A 25535-nucleotide genomic window follows, 5' to 3' on the forward strand; every position below is an offset into this window, starting at 1 on the left:
TGGCGGTAAAGGTCAGAAAAGACCGCTTCCGGGTTACAGTGAGAATCGAACTAATCAAAATATTCAACCTCCAATCGTATGTATAGTGAGCAGACTTCACAGATAGAAGTTGTCTTAATGTTAAAAGGCTACGCGTTTACTGAGGCTCGGTTTTATTGCTTTATTTATCGGTAGCACGTTTGATGTTGTTGCTATGGTGATGGTGGCACATAACAGCGAGGATAAAGGAAGACGAGCCACCTTCTCTTAAACAACAAACAACAATAATCATCATCCATTTAATTACAAAATTCACACATGGTAAGTGGAAAAACATTTTTTATCGAGTTTATAGATACGTTTGATGAAGAACTAAACTCTCAGGATCATAAATGATTGTTTTACTTTTAAGCGGAAGTCATTTGCTTTTTAGCCATTAACGTTATTATTTTTTATTGTTCAGTATCACTTTTGAGATTAACAAAAGTCACAAAACCACTATATAAAATGTGTTTTGTGTGCACTAAATATAACACGTAACGTGCTGAACATCACATGTGAAGTGTAATCTAACTTAGTCAAGCGAGGTTACAAAAAGTAAACTGGAAACTAGTTTGGCTGTTTAAAGTTTTGTTAAAAACGAAAAAATACTTATAATCTACTAAACAAAACGGTGTTTATACACTTGGATTATTTGTATTGTTTTGACATATCATACGCTGTTATTTGGTTCACCACTTGATGTCACTGTTTTCCTCCAGAAGAAGTAGTTTTTTGAGAAGTTGCTCTAAAAGTTTTGATCTCTGGCTCCTGACTGAATATGGTTTGGTTACCACTTGTGAGCTGCTTAATGTTTTTTGTATCTGAAAAGTAGTTGTGTGGCATCGGGCTCTACAACATCACAATGAAGATAGAAGATGCCATATTCAGTTAGAAGCCTTAATGTCAGTGTGTGGAAAAGAAAACATGCTTTTTTAGTGTCATTTCCACAACAGACTAAACCCTGTTATTCTGTGGGTAACGGGATATCTTCGCCATCGTCTTCTTTCTCTGTTGTGCACCTACACTGTTTATTTTCCAATTCACATTCGGTCTCTTTAATAGTGTACGTTGATCCATCTCCACGCAGACAGCATGAAATGTTTGCAGTGATAGCATAGGGCCACAGCAGGTGTCTGAGAAAGTCCAAGAAGGGCTCTTGAGAGGAAAGCCCTACTTTTCACTGTGTTAGACGTGGCGGTTAAGCCTAGCTATTTCCAGTTAATTCTGCCCAGGTTCATAAAGCAGAAGTCAGTGATTTTGCTGTTTTGGAATGTTCATTTAGACCAGTGGTTCTCAAAGTGGAGGGGTCACTTGGTGATTTCAAAAATCTCATATATTTTATTAAACTATTAGAATTACCATATTTTATCCATAACCTGCAGAACATAATTTTTTTAAAACTTATAATATATTTAATGTATACTTAATATTTAATAGTAACATAAACAAACCATTTACTTTTTTTTTTATTCCATTGGATTGCGACCCCTGGGGTGATTATGCTAGATTAACGTCACAGCAAAAGCGTTAGTTACAGCAGATTGACTTTATAGTACAATGTTAAACTTTGACACCTTTATGGCACTTACGTACATAAAAAATAAAGGCTGCGACTGAACAAGGAGGACGATCTCCGAATGGCTCCAAGTCTCCAAAATTAAACCAAGACCAGGCTTGTGCTATAAACATTAGCTCACCATTCTCATTAAGTGAGGTTAATATTAAATTAAACAAATGAATGATTATAAAAAATATATGGTTGTAAAACTGTTGCACTTTTTGTGTTGCAAATATGTTTATATAGTTTCTATTGGTGTGTGTGCACCAATGTGTGCAATATTTGTATGCTTATAACCACCTCTGAGCACAGTGGTGGTCGCGAGTCACTGGAGTTATTATTTTAGAGGTTGCAGGCTGAAAAGTTTGAGAACTTCTAATTTAGACCCCCCTCAAAGTGTGTTAATTTCCTCAAATCATTTGGTTTAATGATACAAAACAGTTAGGATGCAGTTTTGTAAAGGTAATATTTAGAGAAAAGGCCTTACATCATTCTGAATAGACATGCATATGTACAAAAGTAACTTTGACACAGGCAAAATGTGGACATTTATTTGCAGTCCATGTTCTGAACCTTACAAAATAATCTTTCAGACTAGAAAAATTAAACGTGACCATGGAAATGTAGGCTAATGTTTTTACCAAAGTTTACTTATTATTTTACATACAAATATCTATATACAATTTCAATGACCTTTATGATTGTCTTTACTGCAGTTAAAATAATATTTTAAAGTATAGTTTCTGTTTTTTTATATTATATTATATTATATTATATTATATTATATTATATTATATTATATTATATTATATTAATTCATTTATTTTCTTTTCGGCTTAGTCTCTTTATTAATCTTGTCCAGCATATGTTTTACACATCAGATGCCCTTCCAGCTGCACCCATACACACTCATTTACACACATACACTATGGGCAATTTATCTTACCCAATTCACCTGTACCACATGTCTTTGAGCTTGTGGGGGAAACCGGAGCACCCAGAGGAAACCCATGCGAACACAGGAGATCATGTAAACTCAACACATAAATGCCAAATGACCCAACCGTGGTTTGAACCAGCGACCTTCTTGCTGTGAGGCGACAGCACTACCTACTGTGTATCTGTGACAGGACATTGTTGCCCCATTGTTGTTTGTTGTAAGTAATTAATTTGGTCTTTTTTGAGTAAAAAACAAATAAGTAAATAAATAACATAAGATTTCTTATGTTTAGTGTTGCAAAAGCATTTTTTTTGTCATGTCAGGACATCAGATGAGATGCTAATAATCTGTGCTAACAAATAAATATCAATTTAGACAGCATATAAAACGGTGCGTGAAACTTTTAACTTTAGCCTAAAACTCTAGAAGTTATAATATGACTCCCTATAAGTCTCTTGATGTAATTTATGGCTTTTCTGACCTGTGGGGCAGCGTATTTGTACAAAGAAGGCTGTTACTTGTCAGTATTATCTCTGTCACAGCTGACTGAGGGGTAAAAATAGCCCTTGTTTGGGGAAGAGGCCCTGTTCTGTTGAGCTCTCTATTACGTTAAAGGCATTCTCATTGAATTTGTGAAGAATGATGAATTAGAAAGCATTCGTGCTATCCTGCAGATGCACTAATGATCTGTTGTTCAATTAGTAAGTAATGTAATTCCATGTTAGAGCTCAGTGTTGACATTTTGCCTCTATTATTAGCAAGCGTGTGGCATGGAGAATAGATGGCCCAATATTAAAGCACTGCAATAGTAGGATATACATGCAGATGATTCTATTTAAGTTATTAGTTAATCTGAATATTAAATTATGTTTATCTACGACTGTCATAAACTCGCATTTCTTTTGCTTGACTTTTGATGTTTAGATTGTTGAATAATGAACAGATAATTTGACAAAATATTTCTATGCTGCTTGTGTGGTTAGTACATGCTGAATCACATGTACATATGATATTAATTTTTGCCACATGGTGGCGCTCTGCAGAGGACAGATCTTTCCAGCTGGCCCACTCCATGTTTTGTTCAAGGGCACCTTTAAGTTGGTATCAAGATGACAAACATCAGTGGCTTAATCGAGAAAGAGCATGAACACTCAGAGATTTGATATTGTCTATCTTAATAACATTTTACATTCCTTAAATTTTGTCCTTTTCTAGGATCTCTTAGGGTTAGGACATTGTATTAAGACTTTAGGTTGTATTTATGTTTTTATTTATATGACAAAAAGCAAACAAATATTAAAGGGTCCATAAAATATAGTTATTTTAAAATTTTACTTCAAAAGATTTAATATTTTGTTGTATTATCTGTTTTGTTGTGCAGAAGCTTTCCAATGCAGTAAATTGTAATTAATTCCATTTCTATGGAACAATGCAAATTTTAGATTGAGTTTTAGGTAGTATGTAATGTATTTTTGCTTTGTTTGGTTTTGCAAACATAGCTTGGTCTGCCAAAAATTATGTAAATTATTTAAGAAATATGAAAGTCAGCTCTATTGTCACTGTAAGTTTGATTTTTTTGTTTTTGTTTTGTTATATCTTTTGTAATTTATTTATTATTTATTATTTCATATCTTGTCATTTGCGTTACGATGTGGCGCAGTGGGTAGCACGATCACCTCACAGCAAGAAGGTGGCTGGTTCGAGCTTCAGCTGGGTCAATTGGCATTTCTGTGTGGAGTTTGCATGTTCTCCCCATGCTCATGTGGGTTTCCTCCAGGTGTTCCGGTTTTCCCCACAGTTCAAAGACATGCGGTACAGGTAAATTGGGTAAGCTGTACAGTGCATCCGGAAAGTATTCACAGCTCTTCACTTTTTCCACATTTTTTATGTTACAGCCTTATTCCAAAATAGATTCAATTAATTTATTTCCTCAAATCTACACACAATGCCCCATAATGACAATGTGAAAAAAGATTTTTGATTTTGAAATTGTTGCAAATTTATTAAAAATAAAAAACCTGAAAAATCACATGTACATAAGTATTCACAGCCTTTGCTCAATACTTTGTTGATGCACCTTTGGCCGCAATTACAGCCTCATGTCTGTTTGAATATGATGCCACAAGCTTGACACACCTGTCTTTGAGAATTTTTGCCCATTCCTCTTTGCAGTACCTCTCAAGCTCTATATTCGGTTGGGTGGGAAGCAACGGTGTACAGCCGTTTTCTGATCTCTCCAGAGATGTTTAATAGGATTTAGGTCTGGGCTCTGGCTGGGCCACTCAAGAACATTCACTGAGTTGTTGTGAAACCACTCCATTGATATTTTGGCAGTGTTCTTAGGGTCATTGTTCTGCTCCCGTCTGAGGTCAAGAGCACTCTGAAGCAGGTTTTCATTCAGGATGTCTCTGTACATTGCTGCATTCATCTTTCCCTCTATCCTAACTAGTCTTCCAGTTCCTGCTGCTGTAAAATATCCCCACAGCATGATGCCTGGTTTTATCCAATCATAATGCCTGGCATTCACTCCTAAGAGTTTAGTCTCATCAGACCAGAGAATTTTGTTTCCACCATACAGGTTTGATTGGTGGATTGCTGCACAGATGGTTGTCCTTCTGTAAGGTTCTCCTCTCTCCACAGAAGAATGCTGGAGCTCAGACAGAGTGACTATTGGGTTATTGATCACCTCCCTGACTAAGGCCCTTCTCCCCTGATCATGGCCAGCCAGCTCTAGGAAGAGTCTTGGGTGTTCCAAACATCTTCCTCTTATGATGATGGTGGCCACTGTGATCATTGGAACTTTCAGAGCAGCAAATTTTTTCTGTAACCTTTCCCAGCCTTGTGCCTCGAGACAATCCTGTTTCGGAGGTCTACAGACAATTCCGTTGTCTTCATGCTTGGTTTGTGCTTTGACATGCACTGTCAACCCTGGGACCTTATATAGACAGGTGTATGCCTTTTCAAATCATGTCCAATCAACTGAATTTACCACAGGTGAACTCAAATTAAGCTGCTGAAACATCTCAAGAATCATCAGTGGAAACAGAAAGTACCTGAGCTCAATTTAGAGCTTCACGGCAAAGGCTGTGAATACTTATGCACATGTGATTTTTCAGGTTATTTATTTTTAATTAATTTGCAACAATTAAAAAAATCTTTTCACATTGTCATTATGGGCTATTGTGTGTAGAATTCTGAGGAAATAAATGAATTTAATCCATTTTGGAAGAAGGCTGCAACATTAAAAAATGTAGAAAAAGTGAAGCGCTATGTATACTTTCCGGATGCACTGTATGTGTGTAAAAGTTTGTATGGGTGTTTCCCAGTGTTGGGTAGTGGCTTGAAGGGCATCCACTGCGTAAAAAAACATGTGCTAGATAAGTTGGCGGTTCATTCTGCTGTGCCCCTCTGATTAATAAAGGGACTAAGCCGAAAAGAAAATGAATGTTGCCATTTGTTTTGTTTGAAGATGCAGCTGTATAGAACAAAGTTTTTTAGGTGGTTTTGTTTTTGTTATACAAGTTGTAGTGTCTTTTACAGTATATTAACTATCACAATGCTTATATTAGCATATATTAGCTATCACAATTATTGGCTTGAGTTTCTCTGTTTGTGCATTTAGAGCATATTTTCAGCAGCAATGTTTCCAGCAGCTGGATAATGGCTCCCCATTTGCAGTGAATCTCCCCAGGGAACAAGAGAGCTGATTTAAGGTCTGAACCTCTGACTCGGCATGTTACCAGACTCAGCTGCCTGTCTGTGTTGAGGGTCAATACGCGGCTGTGGGGACTCCCTTGTCCAAGCGTTAGGGTCAGATCAGTGACATTCCCCTGCCAGGCCTGGCTTGACTGTGTGTTTTGTTGTGTCTGTTGTGCTGTACACAGGAGGAGCGCTTTGCCTTTCTAGCTGAGTGGTACGACCCCAGCGCGGCTCTCCTGCGGCGATACCAGCTGCTCTACTATCCTAAAGATGGCTCGGTGGAAATGGTGTGTTCAGATTTTAAAACCTGGTGTTGACGATAGTATCTGATATTAGAGTCTTATTTCATTTACATGTGTTTCTCTTGTGTAGTTTGATATGAAGAACCAGCGCACCTTCCTGCGGAGGACCAAGTTTGATGAGCTTCATCCAGAAGATCTGTTTATTGGAAATCGAGTGAACATCTTTTCACGCCAGCTGAACCTCATAAGTTATGGGGATCAGTACACAGCCAACAAGCTGGGCAGTAAGAAAGAAAGGTATTTTATCACTGAACACCCCTGCTAGGCAAGACATAGGGACATTTAGACCAAGAGCGATATAACTTGAAAGATAGAACTAGAACTATAGTGACCCACTTTGTTAATCACAAATATACAGCATTTAAGAGCACAAAAATGATAACTATAAATACACCAAACAATCAATCTAGCACATTTGAGTTTCTGCAAGAACCAATGAGCTTTGTTTTCACATATCAAGCAGGTGAATTTGAGATTTTGATTTTCAATGAGGGGGAAAATCTCTGATGCCTGTTGCACAAAGCTACACTCGAAAAAATGACTTTTTGCTTTTAAATAAAAAACATTTATTTAAAATTGGCTGAGACAGCACAAAGTTTTTTTGGACAACTTAAAGGGGACTTATTATGCATCTTTTACAAGATGCAAAATACATTTCTGATGTCCCTAGAGTGTCTATGTGTAGTTTCAACTCAAAATTCCCCACATATAATGTTTTTCAATCTGCCTTCTTTTGATCCTAATTGGGCTATTTTGTTGACTGTTGCTTGAAATTCAAATGAGATTGTGCTCCCAGATTTCAAAGTGGGTGGATCTACAAATGCCTATCAAAAACAAAAGTGCCTATTAAAAAAACAAGACTATCATTCTACGCTAATAAGGGAGATCGTTTCTAATGGACGGGACTTTCCCCCTCTGATGTACTAAGGGGGAATTTCAATCATAGTGTTTCTGCTGACTGTTTTTGTGATATGTGCATAATAGGTCCTCTTTAATTGCTTTTTGTTCAATCCACATAAATTTGTAAAAGATTTGTGTGATTTATGTTTGGTAACATAAAGAATTTGTGTTGAACCCAAAATTATTTACAGTGTAGTTTGAGTTTTTACCAGGTAACTATCATGAGTTTTCAAACTGAGGAAGGTGGGTTGATTTTGCCAAACGGCAAACCTAAACCCAAACTGGACCAATCAGCAGTGAGTAACGTGACATATATACATATACAGTACATCAGCTTGCAAAAGAGACTGTATGTTCATGACTCAATCAGTCTTATTGGGTGTGTTCTCATTGTTATAAGTGGAGGAAATGTAGAAACTCCACCAGTTATGCAAAAATAAATATTATCCAATATATATGATTCAACAAAGCCACTCCCAGGCCCTGTGTGTCATTTTTGCTCCAAATGAAAGGATTTTATTCCTAAAAGCATTTTTTGAGTCTTTTGTTGCTAATAATTTATTTATATTATGAGTTATAATGAGGGCTTTAAATTGAAATTAACATTTAATATATATATACATACATACATACATACATACATACATAGAGAGAGAGAATTACATATAAAATAGCTTCAATATATAATGCTTTTAAAATGACCAATTTGAGCTATTTGTGAACCTATGTTTATTAATATCAGTTGATTATTTGGCATTGATTTATTTGCTTTTATAATATAAATTTTGCTGCATCAACTCTTTATTTTTGCTTTGTGAATGTATTTAATTTCATTAAATTTCTCATAACGATATTTTTTAATCTTCAAGTGTATTGTGAGATATGAATCAAGCTGATTCGCTCACCTGTTGTGTGATTGGCTGTTTGCTGCAAATGTCACACTTTCAAGAGCATTTGGTCCAGAGTTAATCACAAACTCTAGATTAAACTAAAGCACTTAACCCGACCTTTACCAGGTTTGGTCAACCCAAAACTTATTCTGCAGCCCAGAGTTTGCTCAACTCATTTTATGCAACAGGCTTCAGATTTGGTTATATGTGTCTCATTTGTGTTTTGAAGATAAATGAAAATCTTCAGTTTTCAGAATTTCTTTGCGGCTAACCCCTTAACAGTTCTTATGTTGATCCAAAAGCGTTAAGGTTTTTTTTCTTCTGAGGAACATAAAAAGAAACATTCCAAGGACAGTTTTTAACCAAAGCATATTTGAATATTTAAAAAAGGTAAAATCTATCAATATGATTTATGTGCTTTATGTCCAAAGAAAAAGGACTGTAAGTCATTATTCACTATAAAACCCCCCTCAGTAAGCTTGTTAACCACAACAGCAGGAGCATTGAGTTGAACTTTTCCAGATCAGTCTGGTTCATAAATGATGAAAGTTAGATGGGTTTTGAAACGAGCTGACAAGAGTACATTTTTGGATGACTAACTAACCATCTTGTTCATTTTCACAATATTTTTTTAATCATCTTCATGTAGTGTGAGACATAGTTATTAACATAACATACAGTGCTCCACATAAATGAGTAGACTCACCTTTTGAAATTGAATATTTTTATAAATTATTCAGTGAATTGCTCATACACCTTCTAATGTCTTTTTTATAAATGAAATTAGAATGCTCCGTGCCCCTCATCTAACTCAATGTTAAGGTTTGAACTGATTACTCCATTGCCAGCTGTTTAGTCAGACTATCTTATTTAGGACCATGTCTAATGCTTAGAGTCATTTTAAATTGTATTTTTTACATATAGTTTTAGATATATGGAAATTTGCTTTTTAAAGAAATTAGATTTGATATCATCGTTTAAATACACTCTGATTAAACTGATCACCTCATGAACCTAGTTTGACTATAAAGAGACCTATTGATATTTAATCAACCAGCCTGCGGAAAAATTCAGACAGCAGCTGTCATTGCTTTGTGCTTGAAATAATTGCCATTTGCGGTGTATTGTGTATTTTCCTTTATCGTTGTTTAGTTCTTTAAAAAATGAACAAGAGCTAAAAGTTGATGGTGCTGAATAGCTGCGACATGTATGATGGTGTCTTTGTTTATTTGTGCTGAATTATTGTTCAGTCAAAAGAAAAACATTAACAAAATGGAAGCGTCATAATATTTATGACCATGATTGTAACACACCAAAAACTATGACTAATGAAATTGAGAAAAACACCTAGATTATACTACTATTTTAGCGTTCAGCCTCTTGCTACTTTGTTTAAATGATAGAACATTGTTTTCTATTGTATACCTAATATCTTTTTTGTGTTTTCTTCAGGACTTTGGCTATGATAAAGCCAGATGCTGTCAGTAAAGTTGGCGATATTATTCAGATGATTTATGATGCCAACCTCATCGTCACTAAAGCCAAAATGACTAAGCTTACATGGTAGGTTTTGCTTAATGATAGTAATGTTGGCAGCGACCCCTCAGCAAAATTTCCCAAGTGCACTTTAAAAATATTTGTTATGGAACAATTTGTGCAATTTGTGATTCACAGGCATTTTCCTTTTATTCACAGTTATGAATTATGCATTATGGGACCTTGATCTCTGCACTTTTGATGTTGTAAATCCATCTTTACATTTTAACAGTGTAGCTTTTATTTACAATTTAGTTGTCTGAAACAATATATTGTAGAAGAAATAAGATAAATAAGTCTGTAAAACAACACAAAATGTACTGGTATTTTATTACCATGTATTTGTACCATAATTTAAATTAACCCACACAATACATCACTTTAAACTTTCATTAATATCAATAAATGTCACTTTTTCAAACTACTTTTCATCATTAAAAGTTGTTGGAGGAAAAATGTAAGTCTTGTGATGTAATTCAAATGCATAAAAAAACAACAACAACCAAAGGTGAAACACAAAATTTGGAAAACTGCTTATTTATCTATATTTTTACAATGGAAGCACAAAGAATGTAGGCACTGGGAATGTTTTGCTTAAAGCAATTTAATACCAATTATGCTAATGAGGCATTTCAGTTTTAAAGTTACCCAAGAGTGAATTCTCAGAACTGGTAATGGCTCAAAGTCACATGCTCAGGAAAAAAGTATATCACAGCAAAAAAATCAAGCACTGCCTGCTCTATATGTTAACCTGTTTATTCTTGGCAAACACTTGTTTTTGACTAAACCTCTAATTTAAAGGGCAATTTAGGAATGAAATATAACAATTCCACACATTCCGTGGTCTGTGTCCAGAAACACTACAGACGACATTTTGGAGAAGTTTACTGCTTGGTGTTAAGCCCTCTTTTCAATGATTGTGTAAAGATTATGATTTGAAAGCCATTGGTTAAACCGTGGGAGGGAATGATTAAAAGCAAATTTAAATATAAAAATAAAAGTACCTCAGATATTCATTATAGTTTTGGCCAAAAAAAAAAAAATAGTTTTTTCTTTATTCCACTACACTACACATTGCTAAATTCACTGTGTGATTAGATGAATTACACGAGCTTGATTCACTGGTCAGATGCACTACAAACGTAGCACTTTGGGGGCATCTGGTGGTTACAAGGGGGTAATGCAAAAAAAGCATAATTATCAACCTCAGCACGAACGGTTCTATTACACCAACGATGTTTCCAAAACAGCACAACGCATAACAACGAAAGTGTTGCTAAAACAATCCCAGTTCCACGAAAGCATCAACAAAAATGACTAAAAACGCTGTATTCTGCAATCCAGGCTAGTATGTGGCCATGTTATATTGTTCATAAATTTTTATGGACGCATAAATTGGGGTAAAGTTTCCTTTATTTGTATTATTCACTTTATATAAACTTTATATAAAAGTCTACTTCATTACAATTAACATTTTTCATCGCTTTTAGCAATTAAATGGTTTTAATTAACAGTAACAGCACTGGCTTAAGCTATAACACTTAACAAAACGTTTTATTGGAACTTAGGCAATCTTTACTTAGCCATAATAGCTTATTTGATTCTGTAGATCTCTGAAATGGTAAACTATTGTATATTTGTATTTTGCTCACCCATCAGAGAGACAACATTTGACAGTGACTACGTTTACATGGACATCAGCAATTGAATTATTTGCCTTAATCTGAATAAGACAATAATATAATTAAGGTGTTTACATAAGTTACTTTTTGAATGTTTCTTTCATGATCCCGTTTTACACGTTATAGCACATAATTAGATAAACGTCATTGCATCACCGCTATATACATTTCCTGCGGAGTTTCATGTAATTTCAGGTATTTCTTTTTTAATTTGTCAACTTTAACTGCAGTTTGGCAGTTTTACTTTCATTCAGGAACATTTCATGCATGCCCCCTATGACAAATAAGATATTGGATGCGAGTGTCAACAGCTGGAAGTATGAACAGATGTGTTGTTTTAATGGAATTTGATATCACACAGCATATGGGAAAAAACCTCCGCATTTCGTGATGCAGGTGTCTGTGGTCCTTCACTGACTTAGTAGATGCAGAGAATTGTGTCAAACAGCCGTATGTAGACTATCCTGTCACAAAAATGTGGTGACATCCTACACAACGGTAATAGTTTGATTAAGTTGTTTACATGTCTGCACTGCACTTCAATAATGCCACTAAAATCTGCATACTCCACATGTCTTAATTTCCTTTCTGTTTAGTTTAATTATGACCTTAATCGGATTAAATGAATAAAAAATCGCTGTTTACATGGTAGACTCTTAATCAGAGTATTGTCCTAATCGTATTAAAATTGGATTATTGGTGTCTATGTAAACATACTCTGTGTTTATCTATGCAACCAGTGGAAAATGGAAGATCTTTTGAGTTTTGAATTCAAAGCGTACACATTTGTCTTTTTGTCTATATGCATGTGATTTAGTACTACATTTTTTGGAGAATGAAACATGCTGATGGCTAGTCTTTCCTTTTCCTCTTGAAATATGCTGAGTCCGAGAGTTTTGACCATGTTGTTTTAGCCTGGTCAGGTTTTGCTGCTTTAACCTTTCCTCAAAGTAGCACACAGCTGTTCATTGACAGACACAGTCCATGTCCATGAAGATATTTAACTTTTTACACAGGCAGGTTTTCTCATTTCTTACGCTATAGGTGATGTGTCACCAGATTAATTACAGTATATAAATATAATTACAAAAGTTGTAAGAACATGAACTGCACATTTTATTAAAAAAAATGAAAGGCACTCTTTTCTCCTTGGATTCCTATGTAAATGCCTATTCAGCTAAGAGATAATAGGGATTAGAGATCACTTATTAACTCTGTGTGCTTTTATGGTTTTCTTACAGGAAGCAGGCAGCGGACTTTTACATGGAACATCAATCAAAGTCTTTTTTCAAGTGAGTCTTTTCTGCGTCAATGATTGACTTATGTGCAGGTGCTGCTTTTGAAGGAGACTCTGACACCTGAATTGCGACTGTCAGAGTGACTTTGCCATGACTTTGCATGTTTTTAGCCACAAATTAGTTCATAAACAGCACATCAATTTTGACAAATACAGTTTTCTTCTTTAAATAACAGTAATCTGGTGCAGTTTGTGAGCTCTGGCCCTGTAATTGCTATGGAGCTGATGGGGGACGAGGCGGTGTCGACTTGGAGAAAAGTTCTAGGCCCAACGGATTCTGGTGTGGCACAAAAAGAGGCAGCGCATAGTCTAAGAGGCCAGTTTGGTACAGACGGAACTAAGAATGCAGGACATGGTTCAGACTCATTGGCATCTGCTGCACGGGTAACCAAACAAACAGTTAATAGCATAGGGTTCCCACGGGCCCTTGAAATCCTTGAAAGTTTGTGGGTCTTGAAGAAAAAAAGTTCAAGTCCCTATACACATAGATACATGTTCTTGAAAGTGCTTAAATTTCTTTTGTGCAAGAAGTTTTCTGGGAAAAAAAGTTCTTTATCATTCCCTCACTTGCATTAGGTTATGTTTAGTGTTTACCGCACAACATACTTTGTTTTCATACTTTGCTATGACTTTTACATTCCCATGACACTTCTGATAATCTGTTGCCTAAATATTTTATTTAATACAAGGTTGTATTGCTTCGCTTGCACATGAGTCAAAGAACATTTTAAAGGCATATTCATATATCCTAATATTTGTAATATTTACATCTTATACTTAATATATAGTATAAGATGAACTAAAAATTCGTACATTTTATGCAAAACAGAAATACAACACATAGTATATCACATTTCCGTCAAACAGGCAAAATAAATTAACATTTATATTTATATATTTTTTTGCATGTTTGTGTTTGACATGAAAACTGTAGAAATGTATCTTACAGGGGAACACAGTGTAAAGTAGACAGTGTACACAGTCACTTGTAATGTGTCACACACTGCTTCTGTGATTTTGAGGGTTTTGGAACTTAGTCTTTGAATTTGAAGTTAACCAAGGTGTGGGAACCCCGATAGCAAATACTAACAAAGTTTAATAAAAAGTGTTTCATTCTAACTGTGCTACTTGTCTTTTAGGAGTTGGAGTACTTTTTTCCCTCCACTGCTGGTCACGGTCCCTCAAACACAGCCAAATATTCAGATTGTACCTGCTGTATCATCAAACCTCATGCCATCTCAGAAGGTAAACCCAAAAACAGACCCTGCGAAATCACTTGACATGTCTAATCAGGCTTTGAAATACCATATTGCAGATGAGATGTAGCTTGGTTAAATATTTGCTATTTAAATGTGCTGTTTATAGTGTATTATTAACCAATGTCTTCTTGAAAGTGCACATTATCATTCATCAGAGGAACTATGACGCTATTGATGATATGGCAAACCCCATCACTGCAGTCGCAGTTAGTCACTTAGGCTGGGATACTGTCTTAAATACTGGTCCAGGAGGACCACTCATTCTGGCCCCAAACCTTGTTACACATAGCTAGTGTATAAATCTAGTGCTGTTAGGCATTTCGCTTTGCGCATAAAAAATTTGCATTGTAGATATTTCCACAATATTGGAAAATCAGGGGATTTTGTTACCAGACTTGGAAATGTAATTTCTAAAATAATTCATATTAAACTATGCAATTAATTAAACATCAATATAATGAATTAATTATTTTTATTTATTAATTGTACATTTATACTGTAAGTCAATAATTTTGTTGACCGTATATGTACTATACATTATTTTGTGGGATGCATACGTATATGCATTTATAAACACAGTTGAAAGCAAAATTATTGGCCCTCCTGAGGAATTGTATTTCTTTTTCAATTTTTTTACAAGTGCTGTTTAATGGAGATCATTTTTTCTCCAACCTTTTCAACATATAGTTTTGATAACTAGTTTTTAATAACTGAATTGAACTAAACATTTGTACTTACCATCATGATACATAATACATAATAAATACATAATAAGTACATAATAATTTACTACTTATTTTGTAAGATACAAGCATTTAGCTTAAATTACTATTTAAAGGCCTAACTAGGCAAGTTCAGCTAATTAGGTAAGTCATTGGACAACAGTGGTTTGTTTTGTAGCCAATCAAAAAAAATTATTTTCTTAAGGGGGCTAAAAATATTGACCTTAATATTTACAAAAACTGCTTTTATTAAGTATTTAATTTAATTTTTTTAATTAAAATGATAAAGAAAATTTTGTGAAAATGTCTTTGCTTTGTTAAAGATAAAATATTTGAAATTTGAAAAATTTCACAGGCGGGCTAATAATTTAGCACTAATATATATTAGTATGAATATATGTGTATATATATATAAATGTATGTATATATATATATATATATATATATATATATATATATATATATATATATATATATATATATATATATATATATATATATATATATATATATATATATATATATATATATATATATATATATATATAATATATATATATATATATATATATATTTATATATTTATATATATATTTATATATATATATATATATATATATATATATATATATATATATATATATATATATATAGTATTTTACAACTGATAGACTATTTTTATGTTTGACCTGGTTTTACACTCTGATTTTACTGGAAGTAAAATTGTAAGGTAAACAATGACAAGCATACAAATAAACTGTGCTCAGTAAATCTGATTAAATTCAGACATTCCTGGTTATTTGTATTTTGTGGTTAAATATTTTTTTCATGTTGAGTAGTTGCCATTTCATTGCAAATTGCACACTGATGAAAGAAAAATTTACATCTAAGTTACTTAATAACTTTGCGATTAGCTATTGTACAATTTAGGGTTGTTTATTATTATTTTTTTTTTTTTTTCTGCGATTAAAAACTTCTCTTTTAAAAATGCAAAAATGCAGTTCTCATGAATGAAAGGAGCAGTTAAACTAACAATGGGGCTACTTCAGAGTCCTTTGGTCCTTCCGTGATTGTCTTCTGCTTATACAACTCTCTCCATCCCCTCTTGGCGTACCGTTATTTTGCTAGTTATACGTTGATGAGTATAAAACCCCCAAAGCCAGTTCGTACTCTTATTCAGGCCTTCGCTCTGGATTTGTCCAAATCCATCTCCTGATCCCTGTTCATGGAGCATGCCGCCAGGGCACTGACCTGTGAAATCTCAAATCCTCTCGATAGGGCTGAGGTAGATATTTCACATAGTGCTCGTGGACTAAGCAGGCCCCAAGTTGGTTTTGTACATTGCTGTGGGCTGATTAACCTGGAGGGAATGTTGCACGTACACACACATACACACCAGAACTTGAACAACAGAATATTCCATCAGTCATGAACACGCACACAAAAAATGAATGCTTCAAAACTTCCTTGTCATATTGCTTGACTATATCATTTTTCATGATTAAAAAAACTGAAGCTTTCTATAACTTTACTTGTTAATTGTATTCTAATTGCATACTAGGCATGGGACGATAACCCTTTTCAAGGTATACTGCGGTTTGGAAAAGTCAAGGTTTTAAAACCGGCAACATTTTCTGCTATACCGTTTCTACAGTATATGTAAGGTTTTTTTATTTTTATGTTTTGTTTGAAGTTTTTTAGGACAACAGTGTCTCCAGCAGAAAAGATCTCCAAAGATGCCCTTTTAAATGGTAAAGAAATCTGTGTTTTTGAAACTAATGAAGACAGCAGAAGTCAATGATTCATTTGATTTATTTAGCCTGACATGTTTACTGCTCCAAAATAGTACAAATGTTTCTCAAAAAACATATATTGTGTTCAAATGAAATTTTTTTTTTTTTTTTAGCTTTTTACCCAGACATTTAAAAAGAATATATTTTACAACAGTAATCACAGTACTGTGAAACCATGATATTTTTATCTAAGGTTATCATACCGTCAGAATCCCATCCCTACTGCATACTAATGCTTCATGCTAACTAATTGTTTCTTTTTGGACATTTGCACATACAGTTTGGTAATTTTGCACAATTACAGGCAGTATGAGGCCAACAGCAGTGCAACAGACAAGTGTTGTATTGCCTGTAGTAAATGTGCATACTGATTGGATATAGAAAGCATTGGTGATAAAAGTTATTTTATTAGTTTTTTATGCACAATTTTTCTTGGAGCTTTTGTTTGAGTATAGTTGATCTACTAAAGTCACATGGAATGTTTTGAAGATGTTTTTGTTTCCATTTTTGAACTTTGAAAATCTTATGTCTAGGGCCAGACGGAATCTGCGGATGTTTTTTGCTATTTCTGGGGAGAATTTTGGTAAAAATCTGCAGATTTCTGCGGAATTATTTTAGGAGTATCATAACTAACCTTAATATGTGAAATAAAAAATATCTTTCTAACTTTTATTTAATGTTTAAAATTTAAATCCAATTAGATCCACTTAATTTCTAAACAAAGCAAGTCTCTCATATAATATCTCTACTAAAAGACAGAAAATATTACTTTACAAACTGTATTGTAAATAAATCAGATAAACATTTTCATATTAGTCAATAATATTACTGTAATTAATTTAAAAACTGAATAAATATAGATTTACTCAAGTAAATAAATAGAATTAATGATGGGCTAAAAATCTGCGGAATTCTGTGGAAATCTGCGGAATTCTGCGCGCGCAGATTCCGTGTGGGCCTAGTTATTACCATGGCTGTTTATGGAGAATGAGGGAGCTCTCTGATTTCATCTAAAATATCATAACCTGTAGTCTCAAGATAATCGAAGATCTCTTTGAGAGGTCTCTCTTGAAGGGGATTGGAATGACATAAGGGGATATTATTATTATAATTTTCATTTTTGGGTTGAACTAATCTTTTAAAGAGCCCATATTATGCATTATAAAAGGTCATATTTTGGTTTTGGGGGTCTCCAGCAACAGGCTGGTATGTATGCAAACCCCTTCTTTGCGTCAGGCTAATCTTCGCTGACTGGTCCGATTACCCAGTGTGTTGTGATTGGTCGATTGCATTTAGCACGAGACTGAGAGATACACCCAGCGCAGTTAAGAAGTAGCAAGAGCATAGAGTATATGTTTGAGACCAATGCAAGAATACAATAAAGCAATGCAGTTGAACACCAGCATATTGCTCTGTTTTAACCACAACCCCATGTAGTAACAATGACAAACAAACAGTATTAATCTACACAGTGGCAAAAGTTGAACTATTTTGAAAATTGCTGATCCTTCCTTTTACAAATGACCGGCGAATCCCACGCTGCTGCGTAGGTTATTGTATCAATCATCAGAACAATGACAAAATGAACTTTAACACTTTATTACCCACAGCCTCATGTCTGGCCATCTCTCAGTGATAGTATTCTTCGAGTCATGATCAATCCCATGATCCATCGCACTCCGCTTGGGTCTGAAGGGAAAGGCGCGTTCATGTTTTACCAGATCCAGGAGTTCATATTTGGAATTGTTTCGTATCGACGTTGATGCGTTCAGGCAAAAGATCCATACGAACAACGAATCATTTAAACGACTCTTGAGTCAAATCTTATATTTAAAAAAATATATTTTTAAACAAGATGTGTTTTCAGTTTAACCCTCATCTGGATGTTTTCATTCACCTAGAGCTGTGTTACACACTGGTCATTTTCAAAAACTCATAATAGGGGCGCTTTAAACACCAGTTATGATATTATCCAACATGATAAATATTGAACAAACCTAATCGGAACTCTAAGATTAACAAAAATATTATGCAGAGTTATGAAGTTTGACTTACTGAAATATAAAGGAAATTGAGTCATATGGTCACTCTTTTAGCTCAAACGTAATTTCATTTGGCCTGTTATTGTGTCAACTCTCTATTAGACAGTTTTCAAACCATCAAACACCCACACTCCTGCGGTGCGTCTGTTCTCTAGACCTCCTGCAAAACTGCTGGAAACCAGTGGTTTAAAGAGAATTGCGTGCATCACTTTTTGATTGGTGGGTTGAAGCCCACCAGGTTTGCAAAAGAAGTAAATAAAAATAGCCAGTAATGAAAGTTCCTGCTGAGAGAGCTGCTACATGGCTGTAATTACACAGATTATGCGGCAACAGTTCTGTTCATTTTTTCAGGATCGTCACGTGGCTTGGATCACCTTGTGCTGTAATATTACTTTTGGATTATAGACTACAATAGCATGTTGTTAGCGAGGTATGGTGGAAGGATGGATTCATGCTTTCATGTTGTTTACACCAAATTCTGACCCTGCCAATTGAACTTTGCAGCTTAAATTGAAACTCATCAGACTAGACAACCTTTTTTTCTTTTGTGAAATTTAAAAGGGATAGTTCACACAACAATGAAAATTTTGCCATCATTTATTCACTTGCTCAAAACTTTTCTTGAAGATATTTCAGAAAATGCTGGTAGCTGGCACCCACTGACTTTCATGATTTTTATTTGAATGGATGTTGATGGGTGCCAGCAACCAGCATTCTTTAAAATATCTTATTTGTGTTCAACAGTAGAAATCATATCATAAAGGTTTAAAATCACATGAGGGAGAATAAATAATGATACAATTTTCATTTTTGGGTGAACTATTCCTTTAAGCCTGTGCCAGTGCTTGGGTTGGCTTTCAGTAGAATCAAGTTGCTACTATATGATTGGCTGATTAGATATTTGCAATAAAGGGTTGGTCCACTAAGATTTCATATTTTAAACTTTTGTTGATGTGTAATGTAGCTGTGTGTACATAAACAACATCTCTGAATGTAATACGCTTAAAGTTCAATGCAAAGTGAAACACTGGCTTTTACATGGTTAGCTTAGCAAAGCCTACAGTGAACAAACTTTGGGGACTACAAATAATACATCCGGGCTGGTGAGATCACAAGGGTTTCTGGTTACACGCATTTGCCACATGCACACACCCTGCACAGTGAAGGGTCGTGGACAGAGGCACTGTAATGTTACAGCAGACAAAGCTAAAATGCTATTCAAACGCTGCTGTTTCCACATAGCTTGTGCTGTTTCTGTATTTGGGCTTCCAATGGGCACAACACAAAGACAGAAGTGCTTACAGTTTTAACTATGTTCTAGAGAATTATAAAAAATATATAGCTAGCATTTGACAAAGGAGAGCTACCAGACTTTCTCCAAGTTCAGTGCTGGATTCGGCTAAAAACTCCTCAAAGGAGGAGCAGCTCCACAAGCAGAAGCTGTCGATTATGAGCCACAACCTGTAAGTATTTTTAATTTGTTAAAATTGATCTATGACATGCAGAGTTTCTAGCGTTAACGGTATGTGGTAGCAAGGATGTAAACAATGTGAAATGCTGTTTGGCACAGCTAACAATCTAGCTACAAATTCATATTTACTCATCAAACCGCTGTAAACACCCACAATCTTCATCAGTTCTGCAGTGTCTCTCTATGCGGATGCTTTCCCTGCGTTCTACATCTCAGATAATGAACTCGCAAAAGATATGTGACTGTTTCATATAACTTACACATGCTTATTCTGAATATATGCGAAAGACATGTAACATGTAAAAAAAATACAGGATAGCTCGCCTAACTCGTGTTGCAGCAGAAAAATCAATTAATGCTCACACGGGTCACATTGCACATCTTGCTCTTTATTCTTCTGTCAACAGCATCACTGTATGTTACAGAAAAATAACTTAATTCGAGGGTCAGAGAAAAATAAAGATAAGCATTGTTCCCGCACACGTGTGCTTCTCATGTTACATTTGTCTACAGACTGTTTACACACACACACACACACACATACACATACATATACACATACATAAAATGGCGATTCTCTCTTAAAGGAGCCACACTCTATTTTCACTCGTTACGGACACTTGTCCAATTTTATTTTAGAGAGCAAGCATGAGGTTCATCCTTTGCATTTTCTATCTAATTCAGGCTCAAACAGATACTGCTAACAGCTACTCTGACTGACAATATTTATACAGCAGAATCAAAGCCTGTGCGTATGGTGACGTGGAGCCGATCCTTGAATCATATCACATTATGTTAGCTGACCTATCAGAGTCTCTTGAGGGTGGGCCTTTTAGAGGGACTAGGAATTATGACCGATGTTTTAAAGTTAGCAGAGTATCAAGTATAATCAAACAGTACAGTACAATCAAAGTATAATATATGGAAAAATAATGTGATTTTTGTACCAGCGAAGCACGAGCACACATTGCTTTGCATCTTATAAACACAACCAAGCCTTAAAATTACATTCTGGACCACCCCTTTAACAAGTAGTTCAACGGGTATAAAATATAGAAAAAAAAAAAATTTTTTAATATATTTTTTTAAGTTTCAATCAATGTTATTAATCATTTTAAAATGCAACTTATTCCTGTGATGCATTGAATCCTCGGAAGCCACCAAAATGTATTTGTAATGTTATTATTCTATGGATATTTTACTGTATCTTATGACTGGCTTAATGTTTTACTTTTTTTTTAAGGATGCATATATATATATATATATATATATATATATATATATATATATATATATATATATATATATATATATATATATATATATATATATATATATATATATACATACATATACATATATACATATACATATATATATACATATATATATATATACATATATATACATATATATATATATATATATATATATATATATATATATATATATATATACATACATGTATATATACATATATATATATATACATACATACATATATATATATATATATATATATATATATATATATATATATATATATATATATATATATATATATATATATATATATATATATATATATGATATCCAAAAAAAAAAAACCAGACAAAAAATGACTTTTGAACTGTACAGAAACCTGCTACTTTTGTCCTGTGTGACCTTGTTTTGTTATGTTATATAGCATGCATTGTGACAGTGCATACTGTATCTGTAGGTAAGGTAAAGTTCATGTTTCTTTATACCCGGCATATACTCAAACAAGCAGCATGAAATAATAAATGGCTAATAATTTACTCAAGCCTATTGTCCAGGCATATCTGATTTGTAGTGCATTTTACTTAGCAACTTTCACTGTTCCTTTAATGTATTAGAATAATTAACCAGCTAAATCTATACACTTCACACTGCATACTAGGTTAATGTTGTGCTCAAGGTCATGTTACTTTAAGAGTAAAATGGCTTAAACTTTTGGCACTGTTCATTAATGTGTTCCTGAGATTCACGTCTTGTGGTTCAAAGTCTTTAACGGTAAAGTTAGTTGTAGATGAAAGCATCTGTGATTAATGATATTAGACTTTGTCGACAGATTTGACTTTCTTTTAAAACTGTCTGGCCAGTAGAAAAGTCACTTTAAGGTTTATGTTTCAGAATTTATTTGTCATTCAGTCAGTTCATCATTTTAAGCTGAAAGACCTCAGCTGATAGAAACATCAGTTTGCTTTGTTTTGAACTGACTCAGGACTGGAATAGACAACTGTGTTGCCAGGCAGTGCTGATAGCATTGCCTAGCAACAGACTTGATGGTGTCTGAGTCTGAACCTTTAGGGTCAGCAGTGGTGCCGAGGGAGCTTTTGGGTGTGAAGATGTCATTTATGTGGCTAAGGGAAAGTTCTCCAGGGCATTTATTATTGTGCAAATGGGATATAATCTGTCAGAGGGCTCTGTGTGAACGACATGTGATCTTTTCTCTCTAATTTATTTTAAAGGGGCGGTCCAGAGTGTCTTTTAAGGCTTGGTTGTGTTCATATGGTGCGAAGCAATCTGTGCTCATGCTTCATTTGTAAAAAATTACGTTATTTATTTCATATACCTTACTTTAATTATATACAGCTACTCTGCTAACATGAAAACAACTGTCATAGTTCCTAGTTCCTCTGTAGGGCCCGCCCTCAAGAGGCTCTGATTGGTCAGCTAAAATAATTTGCTGTTATTTGCAGATCGGCTCCACATCACCAGGAAGTGCCATGCCTCTACTAACACACGCTTTGCCTCTGTTTACTGTCAGTCAGAGTAGCTGTTAAGGCTGGTTAAGGCTTCTGTGTCGAATGATCGGCGTTACCCACGGCGACTGCCTTGCACGTAGCTGTCCATTTATACTTCTGCGTGCTGTTTGTATTGCTCTGCAATAACACTTCCGAAACGTTAGCTGGCAGGTTTAAATGTTCCTCTGTGTCAAGTTTCTTCGCGGGTGTTTTGTTTTTTTCTGAACATTGTGACATGTAGTTACATTTTGTTACATGCGCATCAGCATCGGCGTCAGCAACAGCGAGGGCTATGCAATGTTTCGGAGCATACGTGTGTGCTTGACGGAGAAGTATAAATCAGCCTTTAACCGTATCAGTTTGAGCCTGAATTGGATAGAGAACACAGCTGAACCTTATACCTGCAGTACTCGCTTTCATGTATATTCAGGTTATAAACATGTTTAAGTAATATGAAAGTTCATATATCTTTTGCGAGTTCGTTATTTGAAAGCATTTTCTTTAGCATTTCCGTTATACGTCCTCGCAACAACATACTAATAAACTATGCAAGTAATAGATACATTTTAAGAAATAAAAATACAGGTTGTGGCTCACAATCCACAGCTTTTTCTGTTATGATTGGAGCTGCTTCTCCTTAGAGGAGTTTTTAGCCGAATCCAGCACTGAACTGGGAGACATTCTGGAAGCTGTCCTTTGTCAAATGCTAGAGCTATGTCTTATTTGTAATTCTCTGGAACATAATTAAAGCTGTAAGCACTTCTGTCTTTGTGTCGTGTCCTTTGCAACTCCAAATACAGAAACAGAACAAGCTCTGTGGAAATAGCAGCGTTTGGCCATGCCCCTTCACTGCGCGGTGTGTATGCATAAAACCTGAACGGTTTATGATCTCATTCACCCAGATGTATTTTTTTGTAGTCCTCAAACTTCGTTCGCTGTAGGCTTTGCTAAGCTAACTCTGTAAAAGCTTATGTCTCTCTTTGCACTAAATTTTAAGCTTATTACATTCAGAGATGTCGTTTATGTTTACACAGCTACATTAAACATCAACTAAAGTTTCAAATATGATATTGTTGTGGACCAACCCTTTAAAAATTTAATTTATAGAAATAGATTTAAACCGATTGTCTGTTTTGCTCTTTTCAGCTGTTTTATTACAATTTAAATCACATTTGATTTATTTAAGCATATTTATGGGTTTTTTTAACATATGAGGGGGAACCAGCAAATTTAATTTCTTTGTGGCAGACTGTAGAAGTTTTGGTCTGCACATAACACCCATAATGCCTTTCTGTGGCTTAAACAGTAGAGCTTGAAACCCAAGGTTGTGGGTTTGATTTTCCAAGCAAAGCAGGAAATAAATAGTCTTTTACAGCATTGTTGTTTTTTCATAGCGACTTTCACACAGTAACACTGGTCAATTGCTGCAAAATTACCAGAACAACTTCACCGGTAAATTTTAAAAATATACTGTTCATACACAGCAGAGTTCCACAATTTAGTGGTAATGTTATGACTTGTCATTCTGGAAAATTGCCAAATAATCAAAATTCACTGCAATTTGCTGGTAATTTTCTGCAAAGATCTGTATGTGTGAAAGGGGCTATTGACAGTTCGTCAGAATAAGAAATTCATTCATTCATTCATTTTCTTTTCGGCTTAGTCCCTTTATTAATCTGGGGTTGCCACAGCGGAATGATCCGCCAACTTATCCAGCACATGTTTTACACAGAGGATGCCCTTCCAGCTGCAACCCATCACTGGGATACATCCATACACACTCATTCACACATACACACTACAGACAGTTTAGCTGACCCAATTCACCTATACCACATGTTTTTGGACTGTGGGGGAAACCGGAGCACCCGGAGGAATCCCCCGCGAACACGGGGAGAACATGCAAACTCCACACAATAACGTCAACTGACCAGGCTGGGGCTCGAACCAGCGACCTTCTTGCTCTTGTTCACTGTGCAAAATAAGAAATACCATAGAATAAAAACATTTAGAATTCTTAAAATTATTTTGTTTATTTAGTGTTATTTGGTTTTTAGAAATGTGTATATAGCTCTTCTTGGTCAAAAAGGACCTAAGTGTATTATGAGGGTTATGTTTTTTTTTTTTTTTTTTTTTTTTTTACAGAACCATGTTATATACTATGATTGACTGTTATTAATGTGCTCTGGAAAAATAAGTGTCAGTGTGTTTTGGTACTGCTTACTCCACTGAAATTGAAACCATAAACCCTTAAATCAGTTCTGATGGAAACATTCCCCACAGTGCCTTTTATTAATATAATCTCTTGGCTCTCAGCCCAGAGGAGTGGATGTAGAGATTCACTCTCGTGTTATTTAGAGCAAAGTCTCTCCTTTGAAGTCACTCCTTCATGATCTTGTGAACTGTTTGTTGGCCTTTAACTTGACGTGATCATATTGGTTAACAGAAGGTCAAAAGTCTTACTTGCCACTTAACAACATATAGTTCTTTAACTGCAAGGACACTCACCCTACAGCAAGGGCACATAGTCGATTGAGCAGGATCACGTGATTTCCTAGATTACTGTTACTTGGTATTGAACTTCAAATCTTTGTGCTAGCATCTCAACTCCTTAATCATTACACTCTTCTCTAATTATTAGTTTGCTCCTAAAAG

General features: G+C 34.8%; 1 protein-coding gene across 1 annotated transcript in view; it reads left to right on the plus strand.

The window, feature by feature from the left end:
* The first annotated feature begins 7 nt into the window (after positions 1-7).
* nme7 (NME/NM23 family member 7) overlaps positions 8-25535 on the plus strand; it is a 57559-nt gene continuing 32031 nt past the window's right edge. The window contains exons 1-7 of the mRNA XM_056459888.1: positions 8-300; positions 6404-6505; positions 6591-6757; positions 9763-9873; positions 12770-12820; positions 13002-13209; positions 13965-14070. Coding sequence (XP_056315863.1) covers positions 298-300; positions 6404-6505; positions 6591-6757; positions 9763-9873; positions 12770-12820; positions 13002-13209; positions 13965-14070 — 748 coding nt within the window. The 5' untranslated portion in view covers positions 8-297. The remainder of the gene's footprint in view (positions 301-6403; positions 6506-6590; positions 6758-9762; positions 9874-12769; positions 12821-13001; positions 13210-13964; positions 14071-25535) is intronic.

Source organism: Danio aesculapii, chromosome 6 (assembly GCF_903798145.1).
Source record: "Danio aesculapii chromosome 6, fDanAes4.1, whole genome shotgun sequence".
NCBI lineage: Eukaryota > Metazoa > Chordata > Actinopteri > Cypriniformes > Danionidae > Danio > Danio aesculapii.